Source organism: Rhinoderma darwinii, chromosome 6 (genome assembly GCF_050947455.1).
Source record: "Rhinoderma darwinii isolate aRhiDar2 chromosome 6, aRhiDar2.hap1, whole genome shotgun sequence".
Classification (NCBI taxonomy): Eukaryota; Metazoa; Chordata; class Amphibia; order Anura; family Rhinodermatidae; genus Rhinoderma; species Rhinoderma darwinii.
In genome coordinates this window covers 67,085,214-67,111,793 of record NC_134692.1, presented here as the reverse complement: position 1 = coordinate 67,111,793, position 26,580 = coordinate 67,085,214, and the positions used below count along the sequence as shown (strand labels likewise).

The 26,580-nt window shown below is 41.2% G+C and overlaps 1 protein-coding gene across 2 annotated transcripts in view; it reads left to right on the top strand.

Annotated features, from left to right (window-relative positions):
• TRPM2 (transient receptor potential cation channel subfamily M member 2) overlaps nt 1-26,580 on the top strand; it is a 205,024-nt gene that overhangs the window by 117,123 nt on the left and 61,321 nt on the right. Inside the window, exons 1-2 of one of the 2 annotated variants that reach the window (XM_075829905.1) lie at nt 7,806-7,883; nt 23,395-23,527. In XM_075829905.1, the coding sequence (XP_075686020.1) occupies nt 23,484-23,527 (44 nt within the window). In that variant the 5' untranslated portion in view covers nt 7,806-7,883; nt 23,395-23,483. Of the gene's footprint in view, nt 1-7,805; nt 7,884-23,394; nt 23,528-26,580 lie in introns of those variants that run through there. The other variant, XM_075829907.1, reaches the window with a different exon arrangement.

Here is a 26,580-nt window from a genome sequence, read left to right as displayed (position 1 = left end):
AGAGTTGTGAGTGTAGCTGTGGATGTCTCTGGTGTATAGTACATGATGTTACAGTAGAGTTGTGAGTGCAGCTCTGGATGTGACTGGAGTAAAGTACATGATATAATAGTAGAGTTGTGAGTGCAGCCTGGGATTCCAGCTCTGCTCCTGACATCACTGTCCATATATGGACAGAGATGTCAGGGGCAACCCCAGAGCAGGTGTCCCGGGTAGAGCGCTAGTAGGCTCTTCCTGGGACTCCAGCTGTGCTCCTGACATCACTGGGACTCCTGCTCTGGGGAAGCCCCTGACATCATTGTCGATGTATGGACAGCGGTCAGAGGCTTCAACAGAGCAGAGCCTATACTAGCGCTCTGCCCGGGACTCCGCTCCGGGGAAGACCCTGACACACTGTCCATATATGGGCAGCGATGTCAGGGAATTCTACAGATTCCCGGAGCAGAGCCTGTACTAGCGCTCTGCCGGGACTCCGCTCTGGGGAAGACCCTGACACACTGTCCATATATGGGCAGCGATGTCAGGGAATTCCACAGAGTCCCGGAGCAGAGCCTGTACTAGCGCTCTGCCCGGGACTCCGGCTCTAGGGAAGCCCCAGACATCGCTGTTCATATGCTGACAGCGATGTCAGGGAATTCCAGAGTCTCGGAGCAGAGCCGATACTAGCGGCTGTGTCCGCGGGCCGCAGATGACAGCCCCAGGGGCCACATGTGGCCCGCGGGCTGCGTGCTTGAGTCCCCTGGTATACAGTATCACATTCCGTGTGCTTATGGGAGGATATAGATAAATATAGATTTTGGATCTTTGCATTATATTTCCTTAGCATGAACTTTGAACTAACATACAACTTTATCTTTCCAGATGCACTAATACTGGGTTTATGCCTATATTGAGAGTCCACATAGACCTTGCTGCGTAACAAAAAGAAAAAATTATCTCCGAGTATATAAACTGACCATTCCACTAGTGGTATAAGTATTAATACAACATGAACTGTTTATCTTACATCTAGTATAATCTTAAAATTTAATTACCATATCCTAATATGCCTAGCTATTCTTCCACTTTGGACTTCTAGGCTATTGGTCCCGTCACCATTTTTATCTCCAGGAATGGAAGGGTTAACAAAGCTAAATTGGGTTGTTCTGTCCTACAACTTTGATGGACATGATCTTTAGTCTATCAGAGGACACACCGCAGTCACATACTGCCCAAACTCTGGTGGATATAATCTTTATCCCATCAGAGGGCACACACTTCGATGGACAGAACCTTTATCCTATCAGTGGATATGCTGTAATCTCATCCTGCCCCAAACGTATGACGAGTCACACCTGGACTGACACAATTGGGGTCTAAACACCTTCTAGCGGTCACATGACCTGATCCATATATAGCACACTAGTGCATACCTGGACAGCGGCATTACCTAACAGTGACAAGGTCGCAAGCGCCGCATAGCCTTATCCACGGTTGTAATCCGGTAAGCAGCATTTACATCCAGCACCTAACTATGACTGGTTATTACCCACTTTTGAGGCCAGCTCAGACTATACTGCTCTATCACCACATATAGTTACTGATTGTATGCACCAGTAAATCTTGACTTGTTAAAGGGGATGCTTGTTATAGTTATACATAACTTTGGAATACTGTCTATACCACTTGACTTTATTATTGACACACTGAATACTATTCCAGTTGGTGTACATTGTGTGTACCAATTTAGAGTTAAATACTCTTTTTGTGTTTTTTTGTTTAGTAGTATCATTCTATTCATTTCAGTAATTACTGACACCATATTGTAGGATGTACAGTTACGTTTTTTTCTTAAATCTCATTGCTTTATTACTAGTAACCATTTGAATGTGTGCTCTGTACCAATGTCACATCACAGTTACTCTCTCCGTGTCTTCCTCTCCCATAAACACATTTTGTACTACATATTCTTCAAAATAATCCATACATTGTAATACAGGTCTAGCTATAGATAAACTTCTGTATACCAGTATGTGAACTTCGATTTATCTCCAACTAAGCCTACGGGAGATTAATATCGAATGTATATATGTATATATTTGTGGATTTGATCTTACTTTTTTTTATTTCTGTGTATAATAATTTTGTAGTGTCTGAAAAAGGTCAAATGTATAGACCGAAAAGTTAAAAAACTATTTTTGGATTACTACTTTTCGCTATATGTGAAATAAAATATCACTTATTGCATAATACCTTGGAGTGCTGAGTTCCCATTTTTTATATATTGGCGTAGAAGCCTACTCACGCACCCTTGAAACACGGAGTGCTGCGGGATCAAGAAACTATCATCCCATGTGACCACCGCTGCAGCCTCTGATTAGGTTCAGTGGTCACATGGGATGCAACATCATCCTAGGAGGCTGGACTGCAGGAAGGAGGAGGGCGTTTTGGGTAAGTATGATTTATTTTTTCCGTAGTTGCGATTTTTGTGGCGTAATCGCCGCAAAATAAAATGCGCCAAAACTGCGTAAAATACACGCCGTGTGAACCTGTCAACTGAAAAGTAATTCACCACAGAGTCTTCCCTCTTGACTTTCACCATTCTCAGCCTTTTGGTGTGTCCTAGAGCTCTGTCAGCTACCATTGTAGAATCACTTCCAAAATGGCAGTTAGTCACTGGTTGACAATTTGAAGACACCACTTCCTGGCTTGTAGCCACAATTAAAGAGGGAGTGGGAGTCTCCTTCCCACATTTACAGCAGCTGTGAGTCAGGTTGCTTTACCTGATTCACCTTGCTGTAATTCTGGGAAGTGCTCCCTCTGGTAGCCAACATAGGAAAACATGTCAAATTATAATTTAATTTTTAATACTTCCCACCTTTTTTTAATTCCCTTTAAGTTGGAATCTTTTACTACTACTGTTTGAGGTGGGACGTGCCCACCGAGTACTCCTTAGACCAAGAGGTCCGACAGTAACCCAAGATCCATCCTGTGCAAGTTCCTCTGCTCCAAAGATCAAGACATAGTAGAAGAAAAGCTAGATCTCTGATATATAGCAGTCATATTATTTTTTTTCCCATACTTTTCTTCATCTATTCAAAATAATTGGCTATTAATGAGCTTAAAAGAATGCTAAGAAATCTTGACCTACAGTATGGTCTTATTTATCTTGCTAAAATACAGTGATTTATCAGGACCTTTATTTATTTTTTTTAAATCTCCGGCGGCATTATGCAGCTTTATGCAAATGGCTGCATAGATCGTAGACAATTTTTGAATACTGTCCATGTTTAATATAAGAGGGTAAATATAGTCTCAAGGGCTACTTGTTTATGGCACCTCTTTTTCCCTTTTTCTTAAAACTATATTACTCCACATTGACTCGGTATCATTCATGATGGGTCACGTTATGATACAACCTTAATGTGAATGCTGCTTCTCTTTAACCCTTGGCGAAATGTCACGTACTATTACGTTGCTGTCGCCAAGGTCTTAAGGCAAAGCCACATAATAGTACGCAATGATGATGGTGCGGGCTCAGAAGCTGAGGGTGTCGCTGTATATTGCAGCTGACACCCTGCTGTATGGCCAGGACCGGAGATAGTCTCCGATCCGGCCGATTAACCCCCTAAAATGCAGTGCTCTAGAGCGAGCGGTGCATCTATGGTTTTTTTTACCAGCAAATCGGAACCCAGCGATGTAATCGCGTTTCCAATGACTGCTCCGGGAGACCGGAGGCCTAACAATGGCCTCCTGTCTGCCAAGTATGGAAGCCTGGAAAGTCCCGACCGGAGGCGGGGTCTAAAAGGCTTCTGTCCACAGAAACAAGATGCCACAGGCTTAGAAGGTGAGCCTGCGACATCAACCGCCGGTGTCAGCTGTATATTACAGCTGACACCATGCTGTAATGGTAGGGAACGGAGCTAGCTCTGATCCCTGCCATTAATCCCTAATACGTGGGTAGTGCAATGTATTAGAGTAAAGATCAGAAGGGCAGGCCTTCAAGTCCCCTAGTGGGAAAAAAAAGTTAATAAAAGTGTAAAAATAAAAGTTTCAAGTTAAAAAAACAAACAGCCTTTTTTGGTCACCACCCCTCACAAACATAGAATAAAAGTGATGAAAAAGTCGCATTTACCCCAAAACCGTACCAATAAAAACTACAACCCGTCCCGCAAAAAACAAGCCCTTACACAGCTTTTTTGATGAAAAATAAAAAAGTTACGGTCCTAAGAATATGGTGACACGAAAAATGTTTTATTTAAAAGAAAGTGATTTTATTGTGCAAACAGAGTAAAACATTAAAAAAAAAACTATACAAATGGTATTGCCGTAATCGTATCGACCCGTAGAATAAAGTAAATGTTATTTATAGACCACGGTGAACACTGTCAAAAAAAAAAAGATTAAAAAAAATGTTAGTATTGCTGGTTCTTGGTCACCTTGCTTGCCAAAAAGTGGTAAAAAAAAATCGCATGTAAAACAACCTGGTACCAATGAAAACTACAGATTGTCCTGCAACAGATAAGCCCTCACATAGCTCCGGTGGTGAAAAAATGTAAAAGTTCTGTCTCTCAGAATATGGCGATTAAAAATGTGCAGTGTTCCAAAAGCAGATAAGATTGGGCACCATTTATAGGCTGCAACACTGGCCACATATCTATGTATTATTATTTATTTACCCCATTATTATACTTTCTTATTATACCCTGATATACTCGGCACAGATTACTTATGCCCCCACATTATAAAATGCAATACCGCAAACAGAACAATTACCAAGCAAAATCTGCACTCCAAAAGCCAAATGGCACTCCCTCCCTTCCTTCTGAGCCCTACAGCATGCCAAAACAGCAGTTTACCACCACATATATAGCATCATCATACACGGGAGAACCCGCTTAACATTTTATGAGGTATTTGTCTTCAGTGGCACAAACTGAGCATAACATATTGTGCACTAAAATGGTATAACAGCGGAAAATGTCAATTTTTACTTTGCACTATCCGCTATGCATTCATTTCTAATGAAAAAACCTGTCTGGTCAAAATGCTCACTGCACCCCTTAAAAATGCCCTACTTTAGTAGTTTCCAAGATAGGGGTGACTACTTGGGGGTTTGTTTTACTATTTGACCTCGGAGCCCTTCAATTGTGGGCTAATGCTGTGAAAATCACCAAAATAGACCTCAAATGCGTATGGTGCTCTTCACTTCTGAGCCCTGTCATTTGTCCAGGCAAATTATAAATGCCTTGAGGGGTGTAGTTTCCAAAATAGGGTCACTTCTTGGGGACTACAACTGTAGTCTGGTACCTCAGGGTTTTGCAAATGTGACATGGCGCCCAAAAATCAAATCAGCAAAATCTGCATGCCAAATTGTGCTCCTACCATTCTGAACCATTCAGCAGTTTGGATTGCCATAATCGGGAGAAATTGCTTTACAAATGTTGGGGTGCTTTTTTCCCTTTATCCCTAGTTGAAATGAAAAACGTCAACATTTTAGTGTAGAAAATGTTGATATTCATTTTCATGACCTTATTCCACTAAGTTCAGCAAAAAAAACTGTGGGGTCTAAATGCTCACTATACCCCTAGATAAATTCCTTGGGGGCTTTTGTTTCCAAAATGGGGTCAATTTTTTGGGGGGGGGGGGTTTCCACTGTTTTGGTCCCTCAGGGGTTTTACAAATGCAACAGGAAACCCAAAAACTATTCCAGCAAAACTTGAACTTCAAAAGCCAAATGTCGCTACTTCCCTCCTGAGCCCTGCTGTGGGTCCAAAAAGCAGTTTATTACCACATATGGGATATTGCCATAATAGGGAGAAATTGCTTTTAAAATGGGGTGCAATTTCTCCTTTATTCTTTGTAAAAATTGTAAATTTCCACGTTTATCGGCATACAATTATATTTCACAGCATAATTACACCAAAAAAAACAGTGTGGTCAAAATGCTCACTATACCCCTAAATAAATTCCTGTAGTTTCCCAAATGGGGTCACTTTTGGGGGGTTTCCACTGATTTGGTCCTGCAGGGTCTTTGCAAATGTGACATGGCACTGCAAACCATTCCAGTAAAATTTAAGCTCCAAAAGCCAAATAACACTCTTTCCCTTCTAAGCCATGCCGTGGGTACGAACAACAATTTATTTCCACATATGGGGTATTACCGTGCTCAGGAGAAATTGCTTTAAAAACCTTGCGGTGCTATTTCTCCGTCAGCCCTTTTGAAAAGGAAAAATTTCATCTAAAACTAAATTTTATGGGAAAAAATATAGATTTTCAATTTCACAGCCTATTTCCAATTAATCTGTCAGGTCAAAATGCTCACTATATCCCTAGATAAATTCCATAGGGGGTGTAGTTTCCAAAATGGGGTCACTGTTGGGGGGTTTACACTGTTTTCGTCCATTTAGGGGCTTTGCAAATGCGACACGGCACCGAAAACCATTATAGCAAAATTTGATCTCCAAAAGCCAAATGGTGCTCCTTCCATTCTGAGGGCTGCCATGTGTTCAAACATAAGTTTATTACCACATATGGGGTATTGCCGTAATCGGGAGAAATTGCTTTTCAAATGATGGGGTGCTTTTTCTCCTTTATTCCTTGTAAAAATGAAAACATTGTATGTTTTATTTGAAAAAAACTTCGATTTTCATTTTTATGGCTTAATTCAAAGAAATTTTGCAAAATAACTGTGGGATCAAAATTCTCACTATACCCTCAGATTAATTCCTTGGGGGTGTAGTTTCCAAAAAGGTGTATTTGAGGGTTATCCCTATGTTTTGGCACCACAAGACCTTTTCAAACCTGAGATGGTGCCTAAAATATTTTCTAATAGAAAGGAGGCCTGAAAATCCACTAGGTGCACCTTTGCTTCGGAGGCCTGTGTTTCAGTCTATTAGCACACTAGGGCCACATGTGGGATATTTCTAAAAACTGCAGATTCTGGGCAATAAATATTGAATTGTCTTTCTCTGGTAAAACATTCTGTGTTACAGCAAAAAAATTATTAGAATTGAATTTCGGCAAAAAAAATTAAATTTCTAAATTTCATCTCCACTTGCTTTAATTCCAGTGAAACGCCTAAAGGTTAAGACACTTTCTTAATGCTGTTTTAAATACTTTGAGTGGTGTAGTTTTTAAAATGATTAAATTCCAAAGCTGGTGTAGTAGGTATACGTTTGAGTTATTAATAAATATTTGACTGCTTGTCTAAACATTTAAAAATTGTTTTATTAATGGTATTTTATAAGAGGGCACTAATGCCAAAGATTCTGAGTACAAGCATAGGCAGCACAGATCCTAATTGGAGTGTCTGGCATATGATGGTTCAAGTTAAACTTAGCCTCATAAACCAAAGCAAGACTGCACAAGAGTAGTGAACTAAACTACTAATCTATTTGCCAGAGCGATACACAAGTATTGCCTTTATTGGAATGTCTTAGGATACATTAGTATCAATATGTATCACAACGGCACTCCAGAAGGAACTTAAAGCATATATATCAATGGTCTGTTTTGCCGAGGATGTCCAATATTATTACCCTACGCTTTTCTGCGCCCCTGTAAATTCAGGGGAGCGTCCTCAGGGCTATAAATCGCTAAGAATATCTATTTATGCCGGTCAGCACATGTGGTGCTGTGTATTTTTGTATTGTCCGGTGTGCACTACACACTGATAGCTGGTTCAGTGCGCGCTGGGGAAACTCAAGAGCCTTATAGGGCTTAGCCCCGCCTCCACAAGAGCTTCAACCAACCGGTGCATCAAGCATCACACTGACGCCCACCAACTGGAGAGGCCCCATAGTAACGTGGCGTCCAGTAGGAATGATGCATGAAGCATCAGACAGTAACCAGGGGAACTTCAGGCGGCTACGTGATACACAGCTGACTGTGTGAGACAAATAGAAGTAAGTGTGTCAAACATGGCAGCAGTCAAACTTCTATTTGTCCTAATCGTAATCAGTTCACTATGCTGCTCTATCGGCATATTCCATTTGCACTTCTATTTGTCCATAAAGATCTGGAAACAGATATTAGGCAAGCCTTGCTTGACCAAGAGGGATGCTATATAATGTTTGGCATATTTGGAGATCTAAAAATGATCGGTGTTGCATTGTATATACCTCCTCCATATACAGCATATGCCTTACTCCATGTGAACAAGTTTGTCCAAGATAAATTAAATTACCCGTTATTTATTGTTGGTGACGTAAATGCTGTTTTCGCTCCAGCAATGGATAGATTGTATGGTATAATAAAACACAATAGGGGTCGTAAAATGAGTTCTCGCTATAGGGAAAAAGGGAACAAAGCGCACATAGTGCATGAGCCTGTAAAATATGAGAACAATAGGATAAAGGTGGTCAATTATGCTGACCTGATGTTGTTATGCTAGGAGCATAACATCCCATGATGCGTGTCCAAGTTATACTTAGGTTGAGACAGTTGCAGCCCAAATTCCGGTTCGAAGATTGATAAAAATCCACTATGTAGATCCAGGAGATAAGGGGATAAAAAATGGAATATCCGAGGGCGCAGCTGTACTGAAAATTGCTTTTATTTGTACAACAACAACAATGTGTTTCAAGGCCGTACCGGCCTCTTCGTCAGGTTAGGTACAAGTGTTAGGTCTATTCATGATGACTGTGCATTTATAGCTGGCCTAGAAATCACTACCGGGTTAGGTCATAGGTCAGAAGGTCAATTGTGTGAGCAAGGTACGGCAGTGAGGTATAAAAATTATTCATTTAAAAACAACAGTTTTTCATTCATATTAAAGGTATATTATCTTTTATATACCTTTAATATGAATGAAAAACTGTTGTTTTTAAATGAATAATTTTTATACCTCACTGCCGTACCTTGCTCACACAATTGACCTTCTGACCTATGACCTAACCCGGTAGTGATTTCTAGGCCAGCTATAAATGCACAGTCATCATGAATAGACCTAACACTAGTACCTAACCTGACGAAGAGGCAGGTACGGCCTTGAAACACATTGTTGTTGTTGTTGTACAAATAAAAGTAAAATGAGTTCTGGTAGCCTTTTATATGACTGGATATCAATCTGGAGAGCGAGGAATCCTGAGAAGCATGTATTCTCTTGTTATTCAAAAAGTCATAACTCACGCTCAAGGATAGATACAGTATAAACTAATGTTTACCACATCTTGACATCCGCCGTATAGAATAGTGTTAAAAGAAAATAGCAGTCAGTTTAAAAAAGCAAATAAAGCTCAAAATCATTATAATAACTTTTATTTGCCTAAATGCAAATGCACTGGAAATACTACACATACAATTCCAAATCAAAACAATAACAAAATGTTTCTAGTTTGCGATAATCATTTACAGAAAGTAAAGAAAAAGGAATATTAGGCTGTTCAAAAAAAAATAGCTGTGCCAGCATTTTTCTTTAAAAACTCAAAAATGTAATGTATAAACTGAAAAAATGTTCAGATTTCACTATTTACTGAACTAATATTTAGTGGCATAACCACTGTTTCTGAGAACTGCTTGATATCTGTTTTGCATGGAGTCAACCAACTTCTGGCACCTCTGAACATGTATTCCAATCCAGGAAGATTGGACGACATTCCACAGTTCTGCATTTTTGGGTTTTGCCTCATAAACCACTTTATGTCACCCCACAAGTCCTCTATGGGATTGAGGACAGGGGATTGGGCTGGCCACTCCATTACCTCAATCCCGGTTTTCTGTTACCAAGATATTCGCTTACTGGTGTGTTTCGGGTCATTGTCGTTTTGAAACAACCATTTCAAGGGCAGTTCTTCTTCAGCATAGTGCAACATGATTTCCTCAAGTATTTTGATATTTTCAAACTGATCCATGATCCCTTGTATGCGATAAATAGGCCCCCACACCTCAGTATGAGAAATATCCCCATATCATAATTTTTGCAGCACCATGCATTACGGTTTTCAGTGTACAGTGGCTTGAATTCAGTGCTCGGGGGTCGTCTGACATACTGTCTACAGCCACTAGACCCAAAAATAATAAATTTGCTTTCATCAGTCCACAAAATGTTGCGCCATTTCTCTTTGGGCCAGTCAATGTGCTCCTTGGCAAATTTTAACCTATTCAGGACATGTCTTTTTTCAACAGCGGTACTTTGCTGGTAGTTCTTGCTGGTAACTTCGCTTCACTTAATCGTCTGATGTAGCAGTACTCACTAGTAACATCAGATCACCTTGATCTTTTTGGAGGTGATCATTGGCTGAGCCTCAGCCATTTCGGCTATTCTTCGATCCATTCAAACTGGTAGTTCCCTGCTTCCTTCCGCTTCTTCCAGGTTTTGGTTGCCACTTCAAGGCATTTGAGATCATTTTAGCTGAGCAGCCTATAATTTGCTGCACTTCTCTATATTTTCCTCCCTCTCCAATGAACTTTTTAATCAAAGTACGTTTTTCATCAGAACGATGTCTGGAATGACCTGTTTTCACAGGTATTTCAGAAGCAAATGCACTATAACCAACATGTGCAACATTTGCCACCCTCCTACCTTAAATAAGTGCCACAATTGACACCTGGTATTCCACAGAATGAATGACTGCACCAATTTAACTCCTCACTGCTATTATATTGAACGAGCCCCTTTCATGCATGTCCTAATTGTTGGATCTTTTTTTTTTTTCTACTACTCTACTATATCTACAAGTAAATTATTTGCTATGTAGAAATATCACTTCTACCAAGAACATTGATTTATCAGATTAATTATGTTGGACTGCTATGTTTTGCTCACATTGGGTAAGGGAGTATGGAGCAGGATCACTGGCTGAGCCCGCTCCATAGAACGAGCATGTCGGCTGTATTTTATAGCCGATACTTCAGTGTAACGAGCGGGATCGCACTCGTTTAACCTATTAAATGTCGTGGTCATTAGCGACAGCGGCATTTAACCCCTTCCCGACATATGACATACAGTTACGTCATAGGCGGGTAAAGAAAGTATGGAGCGTGCTCACGGAGTGAACCCGCTCCATACGATGCTGGTGTTGGCTGTTTGCTACAGCCGACACGTCAGAGTAACGAGCGGCATCGCGCCCGAGCGTGATCCCGCTCGTTTAATTTGTTAAATTCTGCGGTCAATAGCTCTAACAGCACATTGCGGGGGGGCAACACAATGCAATTGCGGGGGGGGGCAATGGTTGCTATGGCTGCCTGGGGGCCTTAAGAAGGCCCCCAGGTCCGCCATCTTTGTGCACCTATTAAGGGCTTAATAGATGCCTGTCAGAAGCACGATATAATTGTAATGTCGGGGTAGGGAGACAGACAGGTGAGCCCTAATCTACCCGCCACTCAGTCCCTGCCTACTTGCACGGCCCGTCCTAGGCGATGGCGTACAACTGGGCGACGGTCCCTACGCTTAATATGTGCACTCAGACAAACAGACAAGGGTACAAAGAATTTAAGGGAAATGGGGCAGTTGCCCACGGCAGCACAGTGAGCAATAAGAGTAGTAAACGAGCTGAGTCAAACCAGGAGTGTACGAGGTACCAAACACAGAGCAGGAGCGTAGTCAGTAAAGCCAGGGTCGATATGAAACAGAGGTCAGCAGTATTAGCAGGAACAGCAGAGCCAGGAAATTCACAGGCAAAGACAAGAAGCAAATGAAGGTATACATAGACCGAGGGCGGGAGCTAGAACCGTCTGGCCAGGCTGTGATAGGTTCTCCCACTCCTCAGCTTACCAGCCTGAGTGGTAGCAGCTTGAGTCACTCTATCAGACCTAGGAGCAGATGCAGACTGATTAACCACAGGCGTCGACACAGAAGCTGTGTCTGGCAGATTCTTTACAGTATCGCCCCTTTTATGAGGGGCCACTGGACCCTTCCTAGGTGGACCTGGCTTATTGGGGAAGATGGAATCTCCTGAGCAATACCCCAGCGTGAACATCCCAGGAGGGTACCCAAGTCCTCTCCTCTGGCCCGTATCCTCTCCAATGGACCAGGTACTGGAGGGAGCCTTGGTCCATCCTGCTGTCCACAATCCTGGCCACCTCGAATTCTACCCCTTCAGGGGTGAGAACAGGGACCGGAAGTTTCCTCGAGGTAACCAAGGACGGCGAGCAGCGTTTAAGGAGGGAGGCATGAAACACGTTGTGTATTTGAAAAGACGGGGGTAACTCCAGCCGGAAGGGTTAAGGACCTCAATGACCTTGTACGGCCCTATATACCGGGGAGCAAATTTTTTGGACGGAACCTTAAGGTGCAAATTTTTTGAAGAGAGCCACACCAGATCCCCGACCACAAACAAGGGGTTAGCAGAACGCCTTCTATCTGCCTGAGTCTTTTGTATGCTCTGGGACGCCTCTAGGTTCTTCTGAACCTGGGCCCAGACTGTGCACAGTTCCCAATGAACGACATCTGCCTCGAGATTGTTGGAACCATCAGGAGAAACGGAGGAGAACCGTGGATTAAACCCAAAATTACAGAAAACCCTGTCGAGTTACTGACCCGGTTATTAAGGGAAAATTCGGCGAGGGGAATGAAGGAGACCCAATCATATTGACAGTCAGAGATAAAACACCTTAAATATTGTTCTAGAGACTGATTCGTCCTCTCAATTTGGCCATTAGTTTCAGAATGGAAGGCCGAGGAGAAGGACAGATCAATCTCCAACTTTTTACAGAAAGCTCTCCAAAACAATGAAACAAATTGTACCCCTGTGTCAGAAACGATATTGACAGGGACCCCATGGAGACGCAGGATGTGTTTGACAAACAAGGTAGCTAACGTCATGGCATTGGGTAGTTTCTTGAGGGGCACAAAGTGGCACATCTTACTGAAGCGGTCTACTACCACCCACACCACGACTTGCCTTGAGATGGAGGCAGATCGGTGATAAAATCCATGGAGATATGGGTCCAAGGTCTCTGGGGAATGGGCAAAGAACATAGTAAGCCTGCTGGGAGTCTTGGACCTAGCACAAATTTCACAAGCGGCGACGTAGGCCTTAACGTCTTTAGGCAACCCAGGCCACCAATAGTTTCTAGCAATGAGGTGCTTGGTACCCAGGATGTCTGGATGGCCAGAAAGTGCAGAGTCATGATTTTCCCTGAGTACCCTTAGCCAGAATTGCAGGGGAACAAACAGCTTGTTCTCAGGAAGGTTCCCGGGAGCTAAACCTTGATCAGCCGCAATTTTGGAGACTAAGTCAGAATCAACAGAGGATATTATTATACCTGGGGGCAAAACACAAGCAGGATCTTCCTCCGAAGAAGGACTGGCCATGAAGCTACGCGACAGTGCATCAGCTTTAATATTTTTTGACCCAGCCCTATAGGTGACCACAAAGTTGAATCTAGTAAAAAATAAACGCCCATCGAGCTTGTCTCGGGTTTAGCCTCCGGGCAGATTCTAGGAAAACCAGATTCTTGTGATCGGTAAGGACCGTTACCTGGTGCCTAGCCCCCTCCAAGAAGTGGCGCCACTCTTCAAATGCCCATTTAATGGATAAGAGTTTGCAGTTGCCCACGTCATAGTTACTCTCAGTGGGCGAGAACTTCCTGGAGAAGTAGGCACAGGGACGGAGATGGGTGAGGGACCTGGTACCCTGGGACAAGACAGCACCCACTCCCACCTCGGAGGCGTCAACCTCCACGATGAATGATTCCATTTGGTTAGGCTGAATCAGCACTGGGGCAGAGATAAAGCACTTCTTAAGGATCTCAAAAGCCTGGACCGCCTCCGGAGGCCAGTGGAGGAGATCAGCACCTTTGCGAGTAAGATCCGTAAGAGGCTTAGCGATGACCGAGAAGTTAGCAATAAATCTCCTGTAATAATTAACAAAGCCCAGGAAGCACTGTAACGCCTTCAGAGAGGCAGGTTGGACCCATTCAGCCACAGCCTGAACCTTGGTCGGGTCCATGTGGAATTCATTAGGAGTGAGGATTTGACCCAAAAATGGTATCTCCTGCACCCCAAACACACATTTTTCAGATTTAGCAAAGAGTTTGTTTTCCCGAAGGGCCTGGAGCACCTTCCTGACATGCTCAATGTGGGAGGACCAGTCCTTGGAAAACACCAGTATGTCATCAAGGTACACTACAAGAAATACCCCCAGGAAGTCTCTTAAATTCTCATTTATGAAATTCTGGAAGACCGCGGGAGCTTTACACAACCCAAAGGGCATGACGAGGTATTCGAAATGACCTTCGGGCATGTTAAACGCAGTCTTCCACTCATCACTTTCTCTGACTCGGATAAGGTTATAAGCCCACCGAAGATCAAACTTAGAGAACCATTGGACCCCCTGAACCTGATTGAAGAGATCAGGAATCAAAGGAAGGGGATACTGGTTCCTTACAGTGACCTTATTCAAGTTTTGGTAATCGTTGCACGGCCTAAGCCCACCATCCTTCTTCCCTACGAAGAAGAAACCAGCACCTACCGGAGAAGTAGAGGGGCGAATGTAACCCTTGGCCAGGCTTTCCTGGATATATTCTCTCATGGCCTCACGTTCGGGACAAGAGAGATTAAATATCCTACCCTTAGGGAGCTTAGCTCCTGGTACCAAATCGATTGCGCAATCGTATTCTCTATGAGGAGGTAACACTTCGGAGGCCTTTTTAGAAAAAACATCATCGAAATCCTGAATAAACTCAGGTAGAGTGTTCACCTCCTCAGGGAGAGAAATAAAATTAACAGAAAAACAGGACGTGTACGAGGTACCAAACGCAGAGCAGGAGCGTAGTCAGTAAAGCCAGGGTCGATATGAAGCAGAGGTCAGTAGTATTAGCAGGAACAGCAGAGCCAGGAAACAAGAGAGATTCACAGGCAAAGACAAGAAGAAAATGAAGATTTACATAGACCGAGGGCGGGAGCTAGAACCGTTTGGCCAGGCTGTGATAGGTTCTCCCACTCTTCAGCTTACCAGCCTGAGTGGTAGCAGCTCGAGTCACTCTATCAGACCTAGGAGCAGATGCAGACTGATTAACCACGGGCGTCGACACAGAAGCTGTGTCTGGCATATCCTTTAAAATACTGCAATACATTAGTATTGCAGTATATCGTGCAAGCAATCTAACTATCACTGGTTGAAGTACCCTAGGGGGACTAATAAAAAAAGTAAAAATTAGTTAAATAAAAATTCAAAAAACCCCCCTTTTTCCATTTCCCCCCTAGAGCATAGTAAAAAAAAAAAAATAAACATAATTGGTATCGCCGCGTCCGTAAAAGTCTGAACTATTACAATATATCATTATTTAACCCGCACGGTTAAAAAAAAAATTGTAAACGCCAGAATCTCTATTTTTTGGTCATCTAATCTCCCACATAAGAAATAAAAAATGATCAAACCGTCGCATGTACACCAAAATGCTATTATTAAAAACTACAGCTTATGCCGCAAAAAATAAGCCCTCATACCACTTAATCGACGGAAAAATAAAAAAGTTATGGCTCTCGGAATTTGGTGACACAAAATAAATTTTATTTTTTACACTTAGGTTTTTACTTGTAAAAGTAGTAAAATATAGAAAAAACTATATGTATTAGGTATCGTATTGAGATACAGAATAAAGTTAACATGTTGTGTTAATTTCACAGTGAATTCCGTAAAAATGGCGCGCAAAAAACCATGCAGGAATCGCTGTTTTTTTTTCATTTTCTACCCCACAAATAATTTATTTCCTGTTTCTTAGTATGGCAAAATAAATGGTGCTACGAAAAACTACAACTCGTCCTGCAAAAATCAAGCCCACATAGTACTATATCGACGGAAAATATGTTATGGCTTTTGGAAGTTGGGGAGGAAAAAACTAAAATGAAAATCTGAAATAGATCTGCGGCGGAAGGGGTTAAATGGCTAGAAACAGGGGGCGGCCCCCTGTAACATTGTAAAGACCCCCCCACGACTCAATTGCAGGGTGCCGTTGGTTGGCATTGGCAGCCTGATATCTTTGTACTCCTATGAAGCCCTGCCTCAGGCAGGGCTTCATAGTAGATAGTCTGTATCACGATATACTGCAATACATTAGTATTGGAGTATATCATGCAAGCGATCCAACAATTACTGGTTCAAGTCTCCTAGAGGAACAACTAAACAAAGTAAAAAACAAAAGTTTTTTTAAAGTAAATTCTTTATTTGATTATGTCAAAACTTTACAATTAAAAAAACATTCATATCATCATATTCCTTAAAGCCCTCCACTCCTCACTCTCTAAATATCACCCCCCCCCAGTATAAACCTTATAAGAGGTAGAAAAAAAATTATATATTTTCTAATTAACTATGCTCCAGACAAAAATATTATTACCCATGATAATTTCTCTAAAATTGTAACCCCTCCTCGACATACACCGTTACTTTACCATACTTTACTATACCATGCTTCTTGAATTTATTTATCCAATTCTTATACATCAGGATATACATTCCCAATTCCCACCACTCGGTCACCTGAGGTGCCTTTCTTGACATCCAACCTCTTGCTATTATTATAGAGCAGCAAAAAACAGCTTAAAGCCATTTCCCAGTTTAACTTTGTTTATCTCTATACTACTCATGTCCACCAACAATGCACATTCATACTTGTCATTTATCCTTACTTCATAGACATAATCTAGTATTTCACAAATATTAATCCAATATCTACCAACCGTATCACACTACCGCCATTTATTGTCCATATCTGCTTACTCCAATAGACATAATCTTATAAAAGGTCCAAAAAACAAAAATACTCCATGAATATACACTAAATTCGAAATCGACCTGAACGGAGTCATGCAAAACAAAATATCAAATGTATGAATTATAAAATATACCAATATAAAAATAGAAATAAAAAAGCTGGTGAACATAAAATCTACTATACAGCTAATGTATAAATGTATGAATGTAAATTGAACTTATTAGTATACAATACATGAACACTCTATAATATGTGGAAAATGGTAATGCATGTAATATACTATGTAATTTGTATATATGTGAATCCTAACAAAAGGACTCCTTCGTTTGCACACTCTAGTGTACTAACAACAAAGAAGGAGAAGGATGGCAAAATAAGAGAATAAAATCAGTGATGTTTGAAAAACTATAGGGGTTCACCTAGCTGTAAGTCTTTTGGAAGTGTTAACAGCCGCTTCAGAGGGTCTTGCGTGCACACAACAGGACACCATAGAGGCGCATGCGCAGTAACAAAATTTGAGGTCCAGACGAAGCAGGGAAGGGTGTCGGACCATACATGACAGGCACAAACGAGATTTCACCATTCAGGGCTGGCCAGTTTTCGGCGGTGGGCGGGCGTAGGAAGAGAACGAATGAGACTGACAGATTATTACCATAAAAGGCACAAAATGTTTGCAGACAGTTATTTACGGTCGGAGGAGGCGTTTAGGAGAGGGGATAACGGCAATGAACTTTTGACAGCAGCGGCCACTGAGGGGGGAGTAGAGTTCAATAGGTGAAATGCCGGTGACAGATTCCCTTTAATTCCTCATATCCTCTAGCTATGCCTCCACACAAAAAAATTGTAATCCTTTCTCCAGCCAATAACACGGATCTGGGACTTTTCAATCTTTGGAAGTGAGTCATTGAACAATATAGATGTGAAACGAACATATCCCACTATAACTGGGATTCATCTAACATGGTGTCACACTCTAAGGGTATGTTCACACTGGCTAATTTCAGCTGTTTTTCGGACCGTAAACGCCTCAAAAACAGCTGAAAATCAGAAGCAGAATGCCTACAAACGTCTGCCCATTGATTTCAATGGGAAATACAGCGTTCTGTTACAGCGGGGCTATTTTATACACCTAATTTTCAAAAAATATTGTGCAGTCGCCACGTAAGAAGTGCATGTCACTTCTTGAGCCAATTTTGGAGCTGTTTTTCATTGACTCTATAGAAAAGACAGCTGCAAAAATGGCTTTAAAAAAACGCTGCTAAAAACGCTATTTTTAAAAAAATTAAAAACGTCTGAAAATCAGGAGCTGTTTTACATCTCCGTATTTTAAGACGTTTTTTTCTAAGCGTGTGAACATATCCTAATTATTAAAGTACATCAGTGAATTTTTTTGTGCCCTTATTAGCCACCTTTATTGGTAATACATTAAAAATATTTTGTGCCACTACCTGCTGTTCTACCACCTGTGCCTGTAAAAAATCATATTACTTCCATTATACCAACAACGACAAGTACGCTGACAAAATGTAATGAAACATCTGTGATACTGCCAACCCTATAGGGAAAAGAAAAAGAAAAACAAATCCTGGTAAAAAGGCACTCGGCTCAGTAAAGTCACAATTTAATTATCAAAAGTTTATTAATATATATTAAATTTAAAATTATGCAATCTTGCACAAAAACCTACAAACAGACATCACAAACCCGGCCGGGTAATGAATGGCAAAGTAATCAGATTAAGAAAAATTCTCATTTAGCATGGCCATATAACAAATAGTATCAAGTAGTAAATTACTTGAGAATTTTTCTTAATCTGATTACTTTGCCATTCATTACCCGGCCGGGTTTGTGATGTCTGTTTGTAGGTTTTTGTGCAAGATTGCATAATTTTAAATTTAATATATATTAATAAACTTTTGATAATTAAATTGCGACTTTACTGAGCCGAGTGCCTTTTTACCAGGATTTGTTTTTCTTTTTCTTTTTCCTACATTTCCATGTCTGGTTGGCACCGTATATATATATATATATATATATATATATATATATATATATATATATATATACATACATATAGTGAGCTCTTTAGTCCAGAGATCCTTGTTCTCTTTGTTTATATATAGTACTGCCAACTCTCCCTTTTCTTCTAGGGTTATCATAATCTGCAGGTTGATGTGAACCCGTTTCCTATTCCATGTAAGCTTATTCAGGAGCCTATCTATTTTTCTTTTAATATTCTGTCTCTAATCCAAACTGGGGAATTGCTTAAAACATATATTTTAATTTTATCCCTACACAGATAGCTATACCAGCTATAGCATTGCCTATTGCATGACCTGGTCCTTAACCCTTTCCGGCCGCAGCGATTTTTCGGATTTTCACTTTAGTTTTTTCCTCCCCACACTCCAAAAACCATAACTTTTGTATTTTTCCATTCGTTTAGCCGTATGAGGGCTTGTTTTTTGCGAGACGAGTTGTAGATTTTCAGGACACCATTTATTGTACCACATAATGTAGTGGAAAACTGGGGAAAATGTGGATGTAGGCTGGAATAGGAAAAAAACGATTCCTCTTTTTTTTGGGGGGTGTGTGTTTCGTTTTTTTACGGCGTTCACCATGCGGTAAACATGCCATGTTACCTTTATTCTATGGGTCAATATAATTATGACGATACTTAATTTATATGTTTTACCACTTTTACAAGAAAAAAACTTATTGTTAAACATATAATTTGAGTTTTGTCGCCATATTCTGAGAGCCATAACCTTTACATTTTTAGTATGAGGGCTTATTTTTATGCGGGGCGAGCTGTAGTTTCTATTGGTACCACAGGAAACTTTTCGATCACTTTTTATTCCATTTTTTGTGGGAGATGAAGTGACCAAAAAAATAGCGATTCTGGCGGTTGAATTTTTTATGTTTTACGGCATTCACCGTGCAGACAAAATAATAATATATTTTAATAGTTCAAACGTTTATAGGTGCGGCGATACCAGTTATGTTATTTTTTTATTCATTTACATTGTGCTTGGGGGAAATTGGAAAAGTTTTTTTTTGTAACTTTATTTTACTGTATTTAACTTTTTTTACTTGTCCCCCTAGGGGACTTGAACCAGCAATCGTTATACTGACTCTTTCCTATAGGAGTATAAAGATGGCGGACCTGGGGGCTTTTATCAGACCCCAGGCTGCCATGCCAACCATCAGCAACCCGCATCGCGGTGGGGCCCTTGCAATGTTACAGGAAGTTCCCCCTTGTTTCTAACCGGTGAAATGCCTTTGTCGCATTTGATTGCTGTAAGATACAGCCGACATGCTCGTTCTATGGAGTGGGCTCAGCCAGTGAGCCCGCTCCATACTCCCCCACTCGACGCGGGAAGGGGTTAAATGGTCACTGTCGTTTCAACAAGCGTATTCCCATCTGATGGCCACTGTAACTACTATGCAGACTGCATTTTAATTTATTTATCACAAAGTTTTCACCTGAAAAATCACATCTAATTATCGCCCACTAGGTGTCGCCCTTATTTTTGTTTTGCTGTCCACTGCCTACCTCAAGAATGATCCGTCTATAGCAACAGATTCCATGTTGGATTACAGGAAGTAGGGACGGGTCCACACATGCATCAGGCGAGCTCTCCACTCTCTTTCAGTTCTCCTCCATGTGAAATGCATCCAGCAAAAACACAGAGGAGGTGTTTAGTACCGGCGGCTGCCTATTGGACAATGCATGTGCGTGCTCCCAAGGGGTCGCCATGCATGATGAAAAGTCAGGGAAGCATCAAACTCACAATAAACACCAACGTGGAGTCAACGGAAAGAAGCTGAGCTTGATGATTGTGCCACTGAAATGGGGTAAAATACAGCCATGACCAAAACAACGGCATGGGATAGTATCAGCAGCATGTAAGCACAATATGTGTTCTTTTTAGATTTGAATAAAATGACAGGTACGCTTTAAGGTTTGGGTAGATATATATAAAAATATAATTAACATCTCCAAGTTTTTAGATGTAACCCCCTTGTGGCATTATTTTTTCCTGAAAAAATATGAACTTTTGGGTCTCTAAAAGCGTTGTTCTCTTCTATTAAATATTTTTTAAAGGAGACCTAAAATAATTCTTTCGTTTTAAAAACGAGTTTTACTCTGCTGAAAATAACACATTTTGATACCTATAGTCAGGGGCGTAACTAGGAAAGACTGGGCCCCATAGCAAGCTTTTGACTGGGGCCCCCCCTTCCCCTGGGTGTCACACAACCCCCCCTTGTAGATAGTGCCTTTTTTACAAACCCCCCCCTTTTGATAACGCCATACAGCCCCCCTTTTGATAACGCCATACTGCCCCCTTTGTAGATATCTACAGGGGGGGCTGTATGGCGTTCCCTACAGGGGGGGCTGTATAGCGTTCCCTCCAGGGGGGGACTGTATGGCGTTACCTACAGGGGGGGACTGTATGGCGTTCCCTACAGGGGGGGCTGTATGGCGTTCCCTACAGGGGCGGGCTGTATGGCGCTATCTACAGGGGCGGGCTGTATGGCGCTATCTAAAGGGGGCTGTATGGCGTTATCTACAGGAGGACTGTATGGCGCTATCTACATGGGGGACTGTATGGCGCTATCTACAGAGGGGGCTGTATGGCGCTATCTACATGGGGGACTGTATGGCGCTATCCACAGAGGGGGCTGTATGTGTTATCTAGAGGGGGGATTGTATGGCGTTATTTACGGGGGGGCTGTATGGCGTTATCTACAGGGGGGACTGTATGGCGTTACCTACAGGGGGGACTGTATGGCGTTACCTACAGGGAGTCTGTATGGTGTTTCCTACTGGGGGGGTCTGTAGGGAACGCCATACAGCCCCCCCCCTGTAGGAAACGCCATACAGCGTCGTCCCCCCTGTAGGGAACGCCATACTGCGTCCCCCCCCCTGTAGGGAATGCCATACAGCCCCCCCTGTAGAGAACGCCATACAGCCCCCCCTGTAGGGAACGCCATACAGCCCCCCCTGTAGGGAATGCCATACAGCGTCCCCCCCCCCTTGTAGGGAACGCAATACAGCATCCCCCCATGTGGGGAACGCCATACAGCGTACCCCCTCCCAAAAAAATGCGACCTACAGTGTGTCCTAATAAAAGACATGTATCCCCTATCCACAGGATAGGGGATACATGTGTAATCGCTGGCAGCGATAAGGAGAACAGGGGACTGAAAGTCCCCTGAAGTTCTCCATGACTAACCTCTGACTTCCGGCGTCTGCGCAGCTCACTCAAAATGAAAGGAGCGCTGGTCACGCATGCGCACAAGCGGGACCGGCGCTCCATTCATTTATCCGGAGCTGCCGACACAGACCCCGGAAGTCCGAGGTTTGTGATGGAGAACGTCAGGGGACTTTCAGTCCCTTGTTCTCCTTAACGCTGCCAGCGATCACACATGTATCCCCTATCCTGTGGATAGGGGATACATGTCTTTTGTTTAATGGCAGAGCGGGGAGATACCTCCCTGCTCTGCCGTACTGTTCAGTGGCGTCCCGCTGTAGCAGCCATAGCGGCTGCTAGCGGAGCCTGCGGCCATGGTGGGGGCCCGTGCCGGCGGGCGACACGGGCCCCGTAGCAGCCGCTACTGCTGCTACGGCGGTAGTTACGCCACTGCCTATAGTTACAACAGGCTTATAACTGTACAAATAAAAAGTTAACTTTAACAACTGAACCCACAGGAGTTTTATATTCTATCATAAAATTCCCGATTTCTAGAGGTGGAATTTTTAACTTACAGTATATGGGATTTTTTTTTAAAATATGGGATAGAAATACCTTAGTTTAAATGTAAAATAAAATAATAAAAGGGAAAAGTACTTGGATTCTGCCCTGGGCAGTCAAGGGATGGAAATTTACAAACAGATGACTGGTATCCTCAAGTTTCAACTGCAGGGTTACCCAATTTATGTTTGTTCATAGACTTTACTATTCTGCCACTTCTTCCCCTAAAATAGGTAGGAGAGATTCACATTTTTGCCCAAATGTTTGGGTCCTGATGATGGCTGGTTCCATATGACTTGGCAATGCCCCAAACCTTTTTAGATTTTTTTCAAAAAAAATTGTGTTAACTTGAATGGAATTTATGGTTGTGAGGTGCCCCTAAATTCCTAAACTATGTCTCGTAGGGGACTTAACTATAATACCAGCATCTAATAGATTTGCTCAGGCTATTTGCCGTGCCTTATTTGTTGCTAATATATTAATGGCTAAATATTGGCTATTGCTATTTGGGTCGGTCCCTTCTTTAAGACAATGGAAAAGCAAATTGTCAAATGTTATAAACTGTAATGCAAGTGTATACAGTACTACGGGTAAATATGGGACTTATGGTTCAGACACACAGATTATGTGGTACTTTAAATACTGTTCCTTGTACAGTATATCTTTTAAAAAAATCTCCTATCCTTTTTTTTTTTTTTTCCTCTTTTTCCACTAAAGGGGAATGGGTGGTTAGGGTGGGGAAATATTGTTTGTACAGATAACACCTGTTTGATCTTTTTTTATGTAACCAAGCAAATAATAAATAAAAAAAAGAATTGTAAAAAAAAGAAATAAAAGTATCCATATTGCTATTCAACATTACACACACACACGCTACATGGTGCTGTACAGTGCCATGGAATTTTATGACCTAAAACTTCTCATAGCATAAAAAGAATAAAAAAAACTTTTTTTATTTTAATACTAATCCTAAATTGTATTTCTTTTTAATTTCTATTAGAGGAAAAGCTAGAAAAAAATGAAGAGGTAGCTCTCCTATCATGGGAAACTTTTCTAAAAGAAAACTATTTGCTACACCTTCAAAAACAGATGAAACAGAGCACAGAGCACAAGATTAGAGACACATCTGACAAGTAAGTAATTCAAAATCTATTCAAGACAAAAATAGAACTACTCCATTTTTTATTATAGGTTTTATCAATAGATTTTTTTTAATGTGATTCTCGTATCTATAAAAAGTAACCATAAAGATGCTTGAATAAAGAGTACAGGTGGGGAAACTTTGATATCCTATAAAAGAAGTAAAACAGCAGGGGTTAACCCATTATACTCACAATATGTGGGTTTCAAATGCATCCGTTTACTCCATCAGACAGCCATACATTACATCACCTTCAATCAGGGCCTGAGCAAGGTATGGCTATAGTCTATTTTCACGCCACAATTGGGATTCATTCTCCCATATGTTTTTACTCAAAAGTAGGAATGTATCTCGACACAAGAGAGAAGGGAAACGTTTCCTAATATTTTGTTAAACAAATTCTGCATTTAACCAAAGATGAGGTTAAGCTGCATTACCAGTCGCAAACCATGATCAGAAATGGTGCTGTTTCTGGAAAAAAGAGACTGGGGTAAGGAACGATCATAAGTCTTCATTATTAAATTAAATTGACCTCAATAACTGGTCCACTTTAACACTTTTCAAATTTAAAGGGCCTCTGTCAACAAGTTTATATTGCCCTACCTGAGGGCAGCATAAAGTAGTCACAGACACCCTGAATTCAGCAGTGTGTCTGTTATCTGTTGACCCCTACCCGCACCAGGACGTAACTGTACGTTGCTGTACTGTACTTCCCGCACCAAGACGGGAAGTAAAATAATTACACATATTTGGTATCACCGCGTTCATAATGACCCAAACTATAAAACTATAATGTTATTTTTCCCACACTGTAAACTCTGCAGAAAAAATAAAATAAAAAACAATACCAGATTCGCTATACTTTGGTCACCACGCCTCACAAAACATAGAATAAAAAGTGATCAAATATTTGCATGTACCCCAAAATAGTATCAATACTACTACAATCAACAACCCGTCCCACATAAAACAAGCCTTTACACAGCTTTTTTGACTGAAAAATAAAAAAGTTCTGGCTCTCAGAATATGGCGAAGCAAAATGATGTACATTATAAACTGAAATACCAGCATAACAAAAAACAGAACTATTACCAAGCAAAATCTGCGCTCCAAAAGCCAAATGGCGCTCCCTCCTTTCTGAACCCTACAGCGTACCCAAACAGCAGTTTACGTCCACATATATGGCATCGCCATACCCGGGAGAACCTGCTTAACATTTTATAAGGTATTTATATTTAGTAGCACAAACTGGGCACAACATTTTGTGCACTAAAATGGCATATTAGTGGAAAATTGCAATTTTCACTTTGCACCATAGGTAATAGCGCGTTGTGGTGCGGGAGGTGTGATATATGGAGCGGGCTCCATACGCTGCGGTTGTCAGCCTGCAATACATTAGTAGTATTGTACCAGCGATCGAACGTTTGCTAGTTCAAGTCCCCTAGGGGGACTAATAAAATGTGGAAAAAAAGTTAAATAAACTTATTAGCAGTAAAAAAAAAACATATTAAAAGTTAAAAATAAAACCTTTTCCAATTTATCCTCTAAAGTAATGTAATAAATAAAAAAATTAAACAAAATTGGTATCACTGCATCCGTAAAAGTACAAACTGTTACAATCTACCATTATGTAACTTGCACGGTGAAGGACGTAAAAAATAAAACATTTAAAACGCCAAAATCGCTGTTTTTTGGTGATCTTAACTCTCAAAAGAAGTTACAAAAAGTGATCAAAAAGTTGTATGTACCAATATAAACTACTGCAAAAAAAAGCCCTAACACTTCTCAATCGCCCACAAAACAATCAAACTTATGGCTCTCCGAATGTGGTGAAACCAAACATTTTTTTTTTAACAAATACATTTTTCTTTGTAAAAGTAGTAAAATATATAAATAAACTATATTAATTTGGTTTCACCGTAATCGTATTGAGCCGCAGAATAAAGTAAAGTTGTCGTTTTTACCGCATGGTGAAAGCCCTAAAAACGATACCCAAAAAACAAAGGAGGAATTGCCGTTTTTTTTTCCAATTTTAGCCCACAAATAAATGTTTTTCACTTTCTCATACATTATATGGTACTTTAAATATTGGCAATATAAACTACAACTCCTCCTGCTAAATAGAAGCCATCACAAGCTCTATTGACGGAAAAAGAAAAAAGTTATGGCTCTTGGAAGGTTGGGAGTGAAAAATGAAAAAGCAAAAAATGTCTCAGTCCTGAAAGGGTTAATGAAAAAACACCTATGAGGTCAAAAGGCTCGCTACACCCCTTAAAATGCTTTTTGTAGTTTCCAAAAGTAGGGGTCACTACTTGTTTGTTTTTCTATTTGACCTTAGAGCCCTGCAAGTGTGGGCCAATGCTGTAAAAATCACCAAAATGTGGATGGTGCTCTTCACTTCTGAGCCCTGTCATATGTCCAGGCAAATGATAAATGCCTTGAGGGGTGTAGTTTCCAAAATAAGGTCACTTCTTGGGGACTTCCACTGTACTCTGCTACCTCAGGGGTTTTGCAAATGCAACATGGGGCCCAAAAAACTATCAAGCAAAATCTGCATGCCAAATTGCGCTTCTGCCGTTCTGAGCCCTGTTGTGTGTCCAAACATCAGTTTATGACCACACGTGGGATATTGCTGTATTTGGGAGAAATTGCTTTACAAATGTTGGGGTGCTTTTTCTCCTTTAGCCCTTGTAGAAATGAAAAAATTTAAGATTATATTGGAAATAATGTTGATATTCATTTTCACAGCCTAATTTTAATAAATTCTGCAAAAGCTCTGTGGGGTCCAATTGCTCACTGTACCCCTAGATAGATTTCTTAAGTTTCCCAAATGGGGTAACTTTTGGGATTTGTCCACTGTTTTGGTACCTCAGGGGCTTAGCAAATGTGACATGGCACCTGAAAGCCATTCCAGCAAAACTTGAGCTCCAAAAGTCAAATGGTGCTTTTTCCCTTTTGAGCCCTGCCGTGTGTTCAAATAGCAGTTTATTACCACATATGGGGTATTGGTGTGCTCAGAAGAGTTTGTTTTACAACTGTTGGACC